This window comes from Oryctolagus cuniculus, chromosome 13 (genome assembly GCF_051225735.1).
Source record: "Oryctolagus cuniculus isolate XC-2025 breed Fujian yellow rabbit chromosome 13, ASM5122573v1, whole genome shotgun sequence".
Classification (NCBI taxonomy): Eukaryota; Metazoa; Chordata; class Mammalia; order Lagomorpha; family Leporidae; genus Oryctolagus; species Oryctolagus cuniculus.
The window spans coordinates 26,874,642-26,888,986 of NC_142879.1; the positions used below are offsets into that span (position 1 = coordinate 26,874,642).

General features: G+C 47.4%; 1 protein-coding gene across 9 annotated transcripts in view; it reads right to left on the reverse strand.

The window, feature by feature from the left end:
* PACC1 (proton activated chloride channel 1) overlaps positions 1-14,345 on the reverse strand; it is a 160,833-nt gene that overhangs the window by 8,781 nt on the left and 137,707 nt on the right. For 8 of the 9 annotated variants that reach the window (XR_016219611.1, XR_016219610.1, XM_089312155.1 and 5 more), the window contains 2 exons: positions 3,970-4,179; positions 2,490-2,641 (listed from right to left, as the gene is read on the reverse strand). Coding sequence is in view for 7 of the 9 variants with exons in the window: in XM_002717522.6 (XP_002717568.1) it covers positions 2,490-2,641; positions 3,970-4,179 (362 nt within the window). In the remaining 2 variants the exon portion in view is untranslated. Of the gene's footprint in view, positions 1-2,489; positions 2,642-3,969; positions 4,180-12,249; positions 12,387-14,345 lie in introns of those variants that run through there. The other variant, XM_089312157.1, reaches the window with a different exon arrangement.

Sequence of the window (14,345 nt, forward strand, 5' to 3'; positions counted from 1 at the left end):
GCTCCAGTTGAAGCATATAAATGACACAAAGATTTACAGCTGCTCACTCTCCTTTAGTGCGAGTGAATCACTTATTACCATTAAACACTCCTCGTTCAATCCCTTGCCCTGGAATCCATTTTGACTGGCAGTAATATAGCCACTCCCTTATCTTCTGATAGGTTATCTTTGCATTCTCCCAAGAGGTCTTCATCCATCTATTACCTCTCACACTCTGGGTGACATTTAATTTTCAGTGTGCATCAGAGAAGGCTAACGGTCCCTGGTTTCCATTATCGATGTCTTCCTCCAGTATGCGAGAACTGCGTTCCCGGTCCCAGACCGCAGCGGAGCAGTCACCTGCTGGAACCTTACCGCCAGCCTCAGATGGGCTCATGTGACAAGGTTCCCAATATGGGGGAAAAAGTGACTCATGCAACTCAGCATTACTTTTTTTTTTTTTTAAAGGGAACTGCTTGGCTGGCGCCGCGGTTGCTCCTCTTCCAGTCCAGCTCCCTGCTGTGGCCTGGGAGTACAGTGGAGGATGGCCCAAGTGCTTGGGCCCTGCACGTGCATGGGAGACCAGGAGAAGCACCTGGCTCCTGCCTTCGGATCAGCGCGGTGTGCCAGCCACAGCGTGCCAGCAGCGCCGGCCATTGGAGGGTGAACCAACGGCAAAAGGAAGACCTTTCTCTCTGTGTCTTCTCTCTCACTGTCCACTCTGCCTGTCAAAAAAAAAAAAAAAAAGGGAACTGCTTGCCCTTTGCCTCTCACCTTCCCACGAGTGGGCATGTGCACACATGCCAGCCAAGTGGACCAGAACAGTGCCTGGAAGACAGCACAGGGACAAGACAGAAGCCATCATTGGACAATCCTATGAGGCAGCACTGCCTATGCCGTTTCCAGAGACAGAACCAGAGACTTCTGTCATTTCAGCCACCATTCTGAGAGTTTTGCCGCTACAGAGGATCTGAGCTTATGCTCTAACACAGACTCTGTGAGCTAGAAGTGGAATTTTGTAACAAGAAACCTAATGAGGTCTTGGCTTAAAGGCTGGGTGGTGGGAAAGCAGTAGGCAGGAAGGAAACGGACAGGGACCCTCACAATGCCAGACAGAGCAAAGCATCTGGCACAAGCTAATACCATTAAGTTGAGCACAAGAGAGGAACCAGAAAACAATGGATCAACGAGAACCTGAAGATTTGTAAAACCAAGGGGTGAGATGCTCAAGGCGAGTGACTTTCACATTCAACACAAAACAGCCAGAGGCCTACAAGTTTCCAAATAAACTCCCTGCAAACAAAGGCAGTGCGAGGAGAAATCTGCAGGTGCTCAACTCTGAAGCCACTTCCCACCCTAATGTGCACTTCAGACACAAGGCGGACTCTGGACGAGGTCACGGCGCACGGGGGCTCTCCCAGGCAGCCCACTGGCAGTGCTGACTTCAGGCTGGGGGCTGGGAGCGCAGTCTGCCCCTCCACAGCAGCCCTCTTGTGCACCTGTTCTGTTATGGGTTTTCTCAGATTTGTTTATTCCACCAATCAGTTCCAAACCGCTATTTATATTTTACACCACTTCCTCAAATGATCAGGTCTGCCAGTGACACCCTCAGTTGGCAGAGGCATTACTGATATTCTATGGTATCCTACTTATTTTCCTGCAGGAGAGGGAACAATTTCAGCAGGATTTTAGAAGGAAGTCTGACGTAAACAAACTTACAACTTGGGTGCCTCTTTTCATCTTAAAACCTACTAACAGTGCCTTTCTGCCCCAGGAGCCAGCCTGGCTCCACAGCATGACACCCGCGGCTCTTCCCACGGCCCAGCACTCTTGCAGGAGCACCGACCCTCAGAAATGCCCATCCGTGCAACGCTACCCGGAGGCACAGAAGCCACCTGCCACCCTCTGCCCTTCCGTCTTCACGGACAGTTTCCTCTGCCTAGGAAACCCTTCCTTTCCCCTTCAATCTGGTAAATTTTTATGTGGCCCGTTTCAATCCCTTCTGAAGAAATATGGGGTAGAAGAGTAAAAATGTGAATACGTAGAAAGTCTCTTCCCTGCCTGAAAAACCCTGTGCAGGCACCGCTGCTCCCCAACACACTCAGAGCCCCAACCTGTCATACCCCAACTGAGCTGTGCTGTGTGACAACCGAGCTGGGCCGGGCCCAGGAGTCCTCGTCCCTGGAGGATGCCCAAGTACTGCCCTGTGCCTTGCAGAAATTCTAATCCAGCTGGTCTCATGTGGATCCTGGGAGTCTGCATTTTCAAAAAGTATCCTGGTGACTGTCATGCAGTCAGGCAGGGAACCCACTCGACTGTGTCACGTCAGCCCCACTCTTTAGCCCGGCCATTCTGCCATCGAGGACAAGGCCTCACCCTATTGAGAATCCCTGAGGGCCATTCAGTGAAGCCTGAGGCAGTGTGAGGAGGCTTCCTGGGAAGAGGAGGACCTGGGCCCTCAGGGCTAGCAGAGCAGCTGCCCAGACCCGGCTCGGGGCAACGGGAGTTACCAAGGTCTGATTGGAGAAAGGGTCCGTGTAGTTGATCGTCCGCGTGGTGCAGTTCATGTCGCCTGGCTGGCCAGGGTTTCTCAGAGGTGGAATGACCTCATAGTGGTGCTTACAGCTGAGCAGCTGGGCCTGACCAGGGTACAGGGCAATACCTGGGGACACAAGCAGGGAAAAGCGGGAGTCAGAAGTCACAGTCCACAACCACGCTACTGAAAGCATCTCACACACCAACAATCTATTCCAGACCACCCGGCTAACTGCAGAGGAAAAAGGTTAAGAGTATGGGAGGCACATCCCCTCCCCACCACATCCCCAAGCCCAATTCTAGTGGAAGGCACAGCCCCCTCAGTAAGCCCCTGACCAGCCTGTAATGCAGCCTCCTGATTGGTTGAGCCCAGCCATGACCTCCCCCTGCCCATCACCCACATATGCATATGCCAAGAGGCTCTGGGTCATGAGATTCCCCGGAAGTCATTGTCTCTCATCTCTTCTCTGATGGAGCTCCAGCATGAGTCACGTCCTAGTAGCTCCTGCCTCCCCGCGCCCCTGCCCCAGCATCTCATCCAAGGCTCTACTCAGAGTAGCTGCCCAGCTTCAAAGACAGAGATGCTGAGAGCAGCACTTGGCATCAAAGTTCAGAGAGACCAAGAGACTAGACAGAGCAAGGAAAACCCATAGATGATGAGACTGAAGCAAACACAGAAGGGCAAATACAAGACGATGGCAAAGCCAGAGTGAGGAGCAGTGACTGGCACCATCAGCTACACTGGGGGCTGTAAGAAGCCCCAGGCAGAGGGGTTCAGCTCTAGTTCTGTGAGCATGCCACCTGGGAGTCACTCAGGGGCACCTTGTGGACAAAACCAAGTGGGCAGAGCCTGAGCCACAGCGCTTGAGCTTCCGCATTCACTCCATGGCTTCCAGCGTGCCTGGCACCAGCTCCATAGCAGAGCAGACAGAACACTTTGTAGCAGAGACAACTTCCCACTGGGGACCAGACGCCCAATGGGACAGGGAAGGAATACATGGTGTGGCCTGGGAGCCCCTGCCCACCATCTAATGGCCTTGCCATCCCAGCCACCCTCTGCACCGCATAGTCCAGCTGGGATTCCTCCTTATCATCACCTCTGGCCTCTGGCTCTAGTCAGGCTGGCCTCCTATCCAGAAGCCCTCTGCCTCCCTCCCCTCTCCTTGACCCTCTTCCCAGAAGGACTCTCTTCCCAACCATACTCTTGTTTTCAAGCCCAGCTCCAAACCTACCTCTGCAAAGCTTTCCCCGACCTCCTGGGCTCGCGCCCCTCCGTGGCACACACCACACCCCGCTGGGCCTGACAGCAGCTCTCAGGTGAGTGCGCTGCATCCAGACTGCACTCGGGCTCCCTCGCCCTGCCCAGAGCGCCCAGCACTGTGCCCTGTGCAACAGCAGTGGCTCAGGGAGGGTTTGCCAGTGGATGCTCTGACGCCTGGTCTGGGAGGGCCCTACCTGGGGCATCATAGCGATCCACCTCCTTGTAGGACACGGACATGACAGGGTGCTTGAGTTTCTCACGAAAGTCCGTGATGGTCTGGTAGACCAGGAAGACAGCCACGGCCATGAGCAGCAGGTAGATGAAGATGAGCAGGACTGAGAAGACGTTCTTCAGGCAGGTCTTGCTGAAGCGGATGCTGCTAGAGGCAGACTCGCTGTCCAGGCCTGACAAGAACAAAGCACCATATGATCCAGGGCACCATGCAGCAACCGCTAGGTGCGCACCTGCCTTTCCTGGGACGTGACATCCCAGCACACCAACCCCCACTCCCAATCATAAAAGGCACCTGTAAACCTTCCCTACACACCCCATCCTACTGGGCAGAGGACACAGAGACACTGTTTAATGTCTTTGTGGAGACTCCTATCCAGAAGGGAAGGCAGTTACAATCCCTGAAGGGAGTTTGGCCCCAATCGTCCCCTCTGGTCCATCCCTCACCACTCCACTTCCCAATTCCCACAGCTCCTGCTCCACCAATGCACTTCCCAAGCCTGCAGCCACTCACCTTCGCAGTCCCTATGCCTGGTCTGAAGCACCTATCTCTCACAGCCGACTCCTTACTCATCCTTCCCCGATCCCTTAACTTTATGGGTACCCTTCCTCAGTCTTCCCCGAACACCCAACATGTCCTCTACTTCACCGCTCAGCAGCTGTCCTTCACTGCTCAGCAGCTGTCTGTGTTTTGCTAGGCTACAAGTTCCAGAAGGGCAGGGACAGGACAAGTCTTGTCCACAGCTGAACCGCCAGCACATCACACTGTGCCTGGGACGCAGCAGGCACTCTGCACCGACAGAATGACCATTACCAGGTCCTAACACCATTCTCACAGCACAGCTCTGCCTCCCCGACCTGTTCTCACATCGTCCGAGCCTGGGTAACTCTCTTGTTATGGACTGAGCTATGCCCCCACTCCAAATTCCCAAGTTGAAGCCTTAACCCCCAGGGGGACCGCACTTGGGGACAAGACCTTTAATGCTTTAAGGTGGTAACAGATTAAATGAAGTCACAGAGTGTCCTTATAAGAGGAAGAGACACCAGGACGGCATGTGCACAGGGAGAGGCCATGTGAAGACACAGTGAGAAGGCAGTCAGAAGTGACAAGCCAAGGAGAAGAGACCTCATCAGAAACCAGCCATGCTGGGGTAGCGGGTAAAGCCACCGCCTACATGCCAGTATCCCATATGGATGCCAGTTCAAGACCCAGCTGCTCCACTTCCGATCTAGCTCTCTGCTGTGGCCTGGGAAAGCAGTAGAAGGTGGCCCAAGTCCTTGGGCCCCTGTACCCACGTGGCAGATCCAGAGACCAGGAGCTCCTAGCTTTGGATCGGCGTAGCTCTGGCCATTGTGGCCATCTGGGGAGTGAACCAGTGGAAGGAAGACCTTTCTCTGCCTCTCTGTAATTCTGCCTTTCAAATAAATAAATAAATCTTTAAAATAATTTGAAAGCACGGGAAATGTCCAAATCAAGTAGAAAGTGAAAGAAAGTCTACTTTCAAAAGAAGAACTATACCTGGTGAGAGTTGTAATTTTTGCCTGAGGGCATACATCAATCCCCAAGAGGCATGGTCAAAGAAAACAGAGTACAGGGCTAGAAAAACAAAGCTAAGGAAATTCTGAAAGGCAGTATTCAAAGATGAAGTGAACTTCCCAAGTCTGGAAACAAAATGTACTAAAATTCTTGGCTGGAAACCAGAGAGGGCCCAGCAAAAAAGCAGCAGCTGAAGACGGAGAACTGATGGACAGGAGATGCAGGGGAGGCAGGAGTTCAGAGCCTACTTGAATCCTGCCATACCAACCTGCTACAAAAAAAAAAAAAAAAAAAAAAAATTCTTCAGATCATAACAGAATCCAGATTCTCTATAACATATCATGCATAATGTCTAGTGTTCAATCAAAAGTCATTAGAAGTGGAAAGAAACAAGAAAATATAGTCATCTCAAGAAAAAAAATGAAGCCTATAGAGACCAATACTAAGATGACCCAGATGTAGCAATTAGCAGAAAAGGGTTTTACAGCACAGAAAGCAAATTATATGAATAAGAAGTAAACAGAAGGCAAAGAGAGAAACAGACGCTATTTTAAAAGAACCAAACACAGAGCTTCAGTTGTTCAGGATGAAGGGTTCTGGGGACAGATGTCGCGATGGCTGCTCAGCAACACAAATGTACGTAACGCCACTGAACCGCATGCTTACAAACAGACGCTGATTTCCATCTTACATGTATCTTGTCACAATAAAAAATGCTTTATTAAATTTATAGAAAGAATCAAATGGAAATTTATTTTTTGACAGGCAGAGTTAGACAGTGAGAGAAAGAGAGAAAGGTCTTCTTTCCGCTGGTTCACCCCCAAAATGGCCGTCATAGCCGGCGCTGCGCCGATCCAAAGCCAGGAGCCAGGTGCTTCCTCCTGGTCTCCCATGCGGGCGCAGGACCCAAGCACTTGGGCCATCCTCCACTGCCTTCCTGGGCCACAGCAGACAGCTGGACTGGAAGAGGAGCAACTGGGACAGGACTGACGCCCCAACCGGGACTAGAACCCGGGGTGCCGGTGCCACAGGCAGAGGATTAGCCAAGAGAGCCATGGTGCTGGCTCAAATGGAAATTCTAAGCTGAAAAAATTAAAAAATTATATATAAATTTAACAGAAGACAGAAGAAAAATGAGTCAGTGGAACTGAGGTTAAATAAAGAAATATCCAATCTGAAGAAAAGTATGACTAGAGACTATCTTATAGTCTAATAATGTGTTACTGTAGATAAAAAATATTTGAAAAAGTAATGACCCAAAACTTCCCCAAACCAGAGAAATACATGAACTTACATATCCAAGAAGCACAATAATGCCAAACAGGGTAAGAAAAGCACCCCCAAGCAAATCATAATCCAATTGTTAACACAAAGGTGAGAGAAAAATCTTGAAAGCAGTCAGAAAAAAATGTCATAATAATACAGGAGATTGATACGAATGGTGACTAACTTCTAATCAGAACTAAGAGTTCAGGGGCAGGCATTTGCCACAGCAGTTGAGATGCCACCTAGGACATCCGCATCCCATATCAGAGACCCTGAGTTTTGAGTCCTGGCTCCACTTCAGATTCAGCTTCCTGCAGGCGCTCATCCTGGGAGGAAGCAATGATGACTCAAGTACTTGGGCCCCCGCTACCCACATGGGAGACCCAGAATGAGGTCCTGGCTCCTAAGCTGCAAGGTCTCTGGATGCAAAGCATTGTGGTCTGTGCACAGGAACCACTGCTTGGAAGCACTCCCAGCTTCTATTGCTGATACAGGATCACAGGTGCATTTCAAAACATGGCTGGTGGGGCTCGCATTCTGACTTAGCAGATAAAGCGACCATCTATGATGCCAGCATCCCATATAGGTGCCAGTTCAAGTCCTGGTTGCTCCACTTCCAATCCAGCTCCCTGCTAATGGTGTGGGAAAAGCAGGGGAAGATGGCCCAAGTATTTGGGCTCTTGGTACCATTGAGGGAGACCCAGATAAAGCTCCTGGCTTTGGCCTGGCCCAGCACTGACTGTTGTGGCATCTGCGGAGTGAACCAGCAGATAAAAGATCTGTGTCTTCTTCTAACTCTGATTTTCAAATAAATAAACCTTAAAAAAGAAAAAAAAAAAAAAAAAAAAAAAAAAAAAAAAAAGCTGGTGAGAAAACCTTGTCAGCACAGCTCATGTACCAGCCTGCTACATTCTTTTTTTTTTTTTTTTTTTTTTGACAGGCAGAGTAGATAGTGAGAGAGACAGACAGAGAGAAAGGTCTTCCTTTTGCCGTTGGTTCACCCTCCAATGGCCGCCACAGCTGGCGCGCTGCAGCCAGCGCACCGCGCTGATCCGAAGCCAGGAGCCAGGTGCTTCTCCTGGTCTCCCATGCACGTGCAGGGCCCAAGCACTTGGGCCATCCTCCACTGCACTCCCTGGCCACAGCAGAGAGCTGGCCTGGAAGAGGGGCAACTGGGACAGAATCCGGTGCCCCGACCGGGACTAGAACCTGGTGTGCTGGCGCCGCTAGGTGGAGGATTAGCCTATTGAGCCGCGGCGCCGGCCCCAGCCTGCTACATTCTAAAGGGGTTCGAAAAGATCCCAAGACAAAAGTGAAGAAACTCTGCAGTGACCAATTTGGTCCAAAACATCTGAATCTAATTTTTGAAGAGTTGGGAAGGATTTAAAAGGCCATGTGGCTCAACCTCACTGCTTGTGTGGTATTCCAGGTCCCACATCCAGTAAGTGGTCCAATCAGAATCACAGTCCTACAGTTCTGACTTCTAACCCAATGCTCCTTCCCTACACAACACAAGGAGTACTAAAATTCTAGTCATTAATGATGATTAAGGAAGACCTAGCACATTTTAAGGCAAACTATATATTCACATAATTTCCAGACTGACCAATATAATAAAGATGAAAAATGACTGGCATTTATGAGCCCTGCTATAAGCCAAATAAACATAATTTGAAATATTCTTCTTTCGTGATACCTTTGATTAGGGAAAGAGATGAAATTCTCCCTGTATGTTCTTAAAAAATTGAGAATAACCAATATAAGGTACAAAAGGGTCATACAGGACAATTTTATCACGTTGACTTGACAGTGGTACTTAGACAAATCGCTCTCATGGGGACACGGACCAAAAACCTCCTCCTCCGTTTCATGCACAAAAGCCAAGGCTAGCTTTATAGTTCTCTTCTTGATTCCCAAATGATGTAAGAACTGTACAACTCCTTACCCACATTTGCTATACACAATACTCCAGTTCTAGAACTAGACACGATTATATTTATCATTCACCCATTAAAAAGGTAGGGGGAGGCTGAGTATTTGAAATGTCCCATGTACTCTGTGCAGCAGTGAGAAAACTGAACACTGATTTTTCTTTAGCAAGCTGTATGAAAGTGCTTCAACAGTACACATGCTTTATATGAACGCAAACATTCCCAGGAAAAGGTAGAAATAGCAAACAAGAATCCCTGGTAAAGGTAATTCACGTGTCTTGTAAAATCCCTGACGGAATGCTTCAAAAGCCCCAACTTGCCCCAGAATGTAAGTCAGGCCACTCAGGGATCTGTGATGAGCAAAAGGCCATTTCTGAAAACATGGTGGGACCTGTATTCCAAGAAGGGGACCTGGCTGTCTGTATAACGCTGCGAAACCCCGCCAGGCAGAGAACACTAGCTTAAGACACAGTTCTGAATTCTTCATTTGTTCCCCTTTTTAAGTGAGAGTGGGTTTTTGTTTTTGGAGTTTAGATATAATTTGCATACCATAAAATTTCACTTTCTTTTTTAAGATTTTTTATTTATTTATTTGACAGGCAGAGTTACAAACAGTGAGAGGGAGAGACAGAGCGAAAGGTCTTCCTTCCGTTGGTTTACTCCCCAAGTGGCCTCAATGGCCGGAACCGTGCTGATCCGAAGCCAGGAGCCAGGTGCTTCCTCCTGGTCTCCCATGCGGGTGCAGGGCCCAAGGACTTCGGCCATCCTCCACTGCTTTCCCAGGCCACAGCAGAGAGCTGGACTGGAAGAGGAGCAACTGGGACTAGAACCAGTGCTCATATGGGAGGATTAACCTTGTGCGCCACGCCCCAAAATTTCACTTTCTGAGAGAGAGCAAGCTCTTAACTGCTAGTTCATTCCCCAAACTCCTGCAGCAGGGCTCAGGCTGAAGCTGGGAACCCAACTCAGGTTTCAAGCAGCAGTAATGCAATCACTCACATTAGCAAGAAGCTGGAATCAGGAGTAGAGCTGGACCTGAACCAGGCACTCCCATATGGGACACAGGCATCCTAGACATTGTCTTATCCACTTGGCCAAATCTCACCTCTAAAATAAATATATTCAGGTGTTTTTGGTATATTCACAGGTGAGTACGCCTCAGCACTTCTAATTATAGAACATTCTCATTACTCAAAAAAAAAAAAAAAAAAAAAAAAAAAAACCTCTACCCATTAGTGGTCCCTCCTCCTTTCCCTTGTCTCTGGAAACTACTAATCTGTCAGTCTCTAGGGATTTGCCTGTCTGGACATCTCACAGGTGGAATCACACATGTGGACTCTCATATCTGATTTCTTTTACTTGGTATGTTTTCGAGATTCATCCGTATTGTAGCAGGTATCAGTTTCTTCATTTTTTTTTTTTTTTTAAGATTTATTTGAAAGAGTTACACAGAGAAGGAGAGGCAGAGAGAGAGAGACAGAGACAGAGAGACAGAGACAGAGAGAGAGAGAGGTCTTCCATCTGCTGGTTCACTCCCCAACTGGACTCAATAGCCAGAGCTGTGCCGATCCAAAGCCAGGAGCCAGGAGCTTTTTCTGGGTCTCCCACATGGGTGCAGTGTCCCAAGGACTTGGGCCATCTTCCACTGCTTTCCCAGGCTATAGCAGAGAGCTGGATAGGAAGTAGAGTAGCCAGGATTCAAACCGGCGCCCATATGGGATGCCAGCACAGCAGGTGGTGGCTTTACCAGCTACGCCACTGCACCAGCCCCTTCATTTCTTTATATTGTCAAACATTCCATTGTATGAATAAGCTGTTTTATTTATCCATTCATCAGGCAGAGACCATTTGATCTATATCTATACTTTGGCCATTATGAATAATGCTGTTATAAATATTTATGTATAAGTTTGTGTGTGGACTTAAGTTTTCAGCAGAGAAAACATAAATTTTCATTTCTTTTGAATGCACACTGCTGAGACATATGGTGCCGTGGTTTGGATATGGTTTCAATGTCTCAAAAGGCTTGTTTATTGGATGCAGGTCCCAATGTGAGAAATGGTAGAGGGATCGGCACTGAGGCATGGCAGGTAAAACTGCCACCTGTGGCAATGGCATCCCATACGGATGCCAGTTCACATCCCAGCTGTTTTACTTCTGATCCAGCTCCCTGCTAATGGGAAAGCAGGGGAAGATGGCCCAAGTCTTTGAGCCCCTGCACTCATGAAAGAGACTCAGAAGAGGCTCCTGGCTTCCGACCAGCCCAGTTCCAGCTGCTGCAGCCATATGGAAAGCGAGCCAGGAGAAGGAAGACCTCACTCTATTCTCCCCCCACCCCACACCCAACTCTTTCGAATAAAGAGAGAAAAAGAGAGACAGACAGACAGAGCGAGTGAGCAAGCACAGAACCTTTAAGAGGGGGAGCCTGGTGGGCGGTCAGCAGGGATTAAGGTAGTCCTCAAGAGATCCTGAATTAGTTCTTAACGAAGTGAGTTATTGTAAAAGAACAAGACTAAATCCCTCATTTCTTGCTCTGGCTTCTTTTCTTAGCATGTAATCTCTCCCTCTTACATGCACTCCAGCCAAGATACCAACAGCCCTGATGTGATGTAGCCAAGGGGACCCTTGCCAGAGCTGGCAGCAATGCCATATGGACTTTTTTTTTTTTTAATTTATTTTTGACAGGCAGAGTGGACAGTGAGAGAGAGAGACAGAGAGAAAGGTCTTCCTTTGCCATTGGTTCACCCTCCAGTGGCCGCCGCGCTGCGGCCTGCGCACCGCGCTGATCCGATGGCAGGAGCCAGGAGACTTATCCTGGTCTCCCATGGGGTGCAGGGCCCAAGCACTTGGGCCATCCTCCACTGCACTCCCTGGCCACAGCAGAGAGCTGGCCTGGAAGAGGGGCACCGGGACAGAACCGGCGCCCCGACCGGGACTAGAACCTGGTGTGCCGGCGCCGCAAGGCGGAGGATTAGCCTAGTGAGCCGCGGCGCCGGCCGCCATATGGACTTTTAGCCTCCAAATCTGTGAGCTTCCTCTTTTCTTTATAAAGTACCCAGCCTTGGGTATTTTTCTCTAGCAATGGAAAATGGACTAGCATTGTAGCTATATCTGACCTTTTGAGGAACTAGAAAATTGTTTCCCACAGCAGCTGAACTATACACAAGAGCGAGTTCTCATTTTTCCACATCCTTGCATAAATTTATCATTCATCTTTTTTGATTACAGCCAGCCTCATGGCTGTAAGGTGGCACCTCCTTGTGGCTTAGACAGGCATGTCCTTGGTGACTAATTATGGTTGAGTATGTTTTCAAGTGCCTACGGGCCATTTCTCCTCTGGAGAAACATCTATTCAGATACTGTGCCCACTTTTTAAATTATTATACCTCAAGGAACTAGGGAAAAAAAATAAGAAAAAGAGCAGAAATAAAAAGAGATCAACAAAACAAATTTTTTTTTTTGACAGGCACAGTGGACAGTTAGAGACAGAGAGAAAGGTCTTCCTTTACCGTTGGTTCACCCTCCAATGGCCGCCGCGGCCGGCACACTGCAGCCGGTGCACCACGCTGATCCGAAGCCAGGAGCCAGGTGCTTCTTCTGGTCTCCCATGCAGGTGCAGGGCCCAAGCACTTGGGCCATCCTCCACTGCCTTCCTGGGCCACAGCAGAGAGCTGGACTGGAAGAAGAGCAACCGGGACAGAATCCAGTGCCCCGACCAGGACTAGAACCTGGTGTGCCGGTGCCACAGGTGGATGATTAGCCTATTGAGACACGGCACTGGCCAAAGAGTTGGTTTTTTGAAGAAAAAAAATCAGCAAAACTTGGGCTAGAATAAGACATAAAGAGAAGAGATTAAAATAAATAAAATCAGAGATGAAAACAAAGACATTACAACTGAAACCACAGAAATACAAAGAAATACTAGAAACAACTATAAACAACTACATGCCATTAAATTAGAAAACCTAGAAGAGATGGACAAATTCCTGGACACATACAACCTACCATGATCGAATCAGAAAGAAACCGAAAATCTAAGCTGATCAATACTGAGTAATGAGATTGAATCAGTAATGAAAAGCCTCCTATCAAAGAAAGGCCAAGACTTCATGGCTGAATTCTACCAAACATTCAAAGAAAAACTAATACCTATTCTTCTCAAACTATTCCAAAAAATTGGCATTCTCCCAAACTCATTCTACAAAGCTATACCCTGATGTAGAAAACAGGCAAGGACACAACAGAAAGAGAGAACTAAAAGCCAAACTCCCTGATAAATACAGATGCAAAAATCTTCAGCAAAATACTTGTAAAACAGATTATTCACCATGATCAATGGGATTTAGCCTAGGAATGCCAGAGTGGTTCAATATATGCAAATCAATAAATGTAACACATCACATGAACAGAATGAAGGACAGAAAACATACAACTGCTTCAATAGGTGCAGGAAAATTATTTGACAAAGTGCAACATCTATTCATAATAAAACTCTCAAAAATTAGGTATTAAAGGAATACAAAGGCCTTACATGACAAATTCATTTCTAACATACTAAAATGGATAAAGTTTAGCTTTTCCTCTAAACTCCTGAACAAAACAAGAAGAGCTGCTCTCACCACTTATTCAACAGTCCTAGAAGTCCTAGCCAGAGCAATTAGGCAAGAGGAAGAAATAAAGGGCAACTAAATTGTCAAGAGGAAGTTAAGTTGTCTTTGTTTGCAGATGACATGATCTTACATATAGAAAACCTTAAATACACCACCCAAAGCTATCAGTACTAATAAATGAATTCAGTAAAGTTGCAAGATACAAAAACCAACATACAATCAGTGGTGTTTCTATACATGAATAGCAAATTCACTGAAAAAGAAATCAAGGGGGCGGGGGAAGAAATCAAGAAAGGAATCATTTATAAACCCTACAAAAAATATAAAATACTTAGCAATAAAATTATCTGAGGAGGTGAAAGACCTTTATAATGAAAACCATACAATATTGATGAAAGAAATTCAAGAAGACACATACATTCAAAGATGGAGAAATAGCCCCTGTTCACAAACTGAAAGAATTAATACTACTAAAATATCCACACTGCCCAAAATGATCTATAGATTCAATGCAATTCTATCAAATTAGCAATAGCATTCTTCACAGATATGGAAAAAACAATCCTAAAATTTGTTTGGAATCACAAAAGAACTTGACTACCCCCAAATAATCTTGAACAAAAAGAACAATGTTGGAGGCATACTACCTGGCTTCAAAATATGCATTGCAAAAATAAACAAAACATGGACCTGGCATAAAAACAGACAAATCAACAGTAAGAAATCTATGCATTTACACTGATTTCCAACACAGCAGCATTTCAATGGTACTGGGAAAACTGGATAGTCACATATGGAAGAACAAAACTAGATTCCTTTCATCAATTACAAAAGTCAACTCTACATGGATGCAACACCTAAGTGTTAGATATGCGGGCCAGGGTTGTGGCGTAGTAGGTTAAGCCTCAACCTGTGGTACCGGCATCCCATATGGGCACCGGTTCAAGTCCCAGCTGTTCTACTTCCGATCAGCTTTCTGCTATGGCCTGGGACAG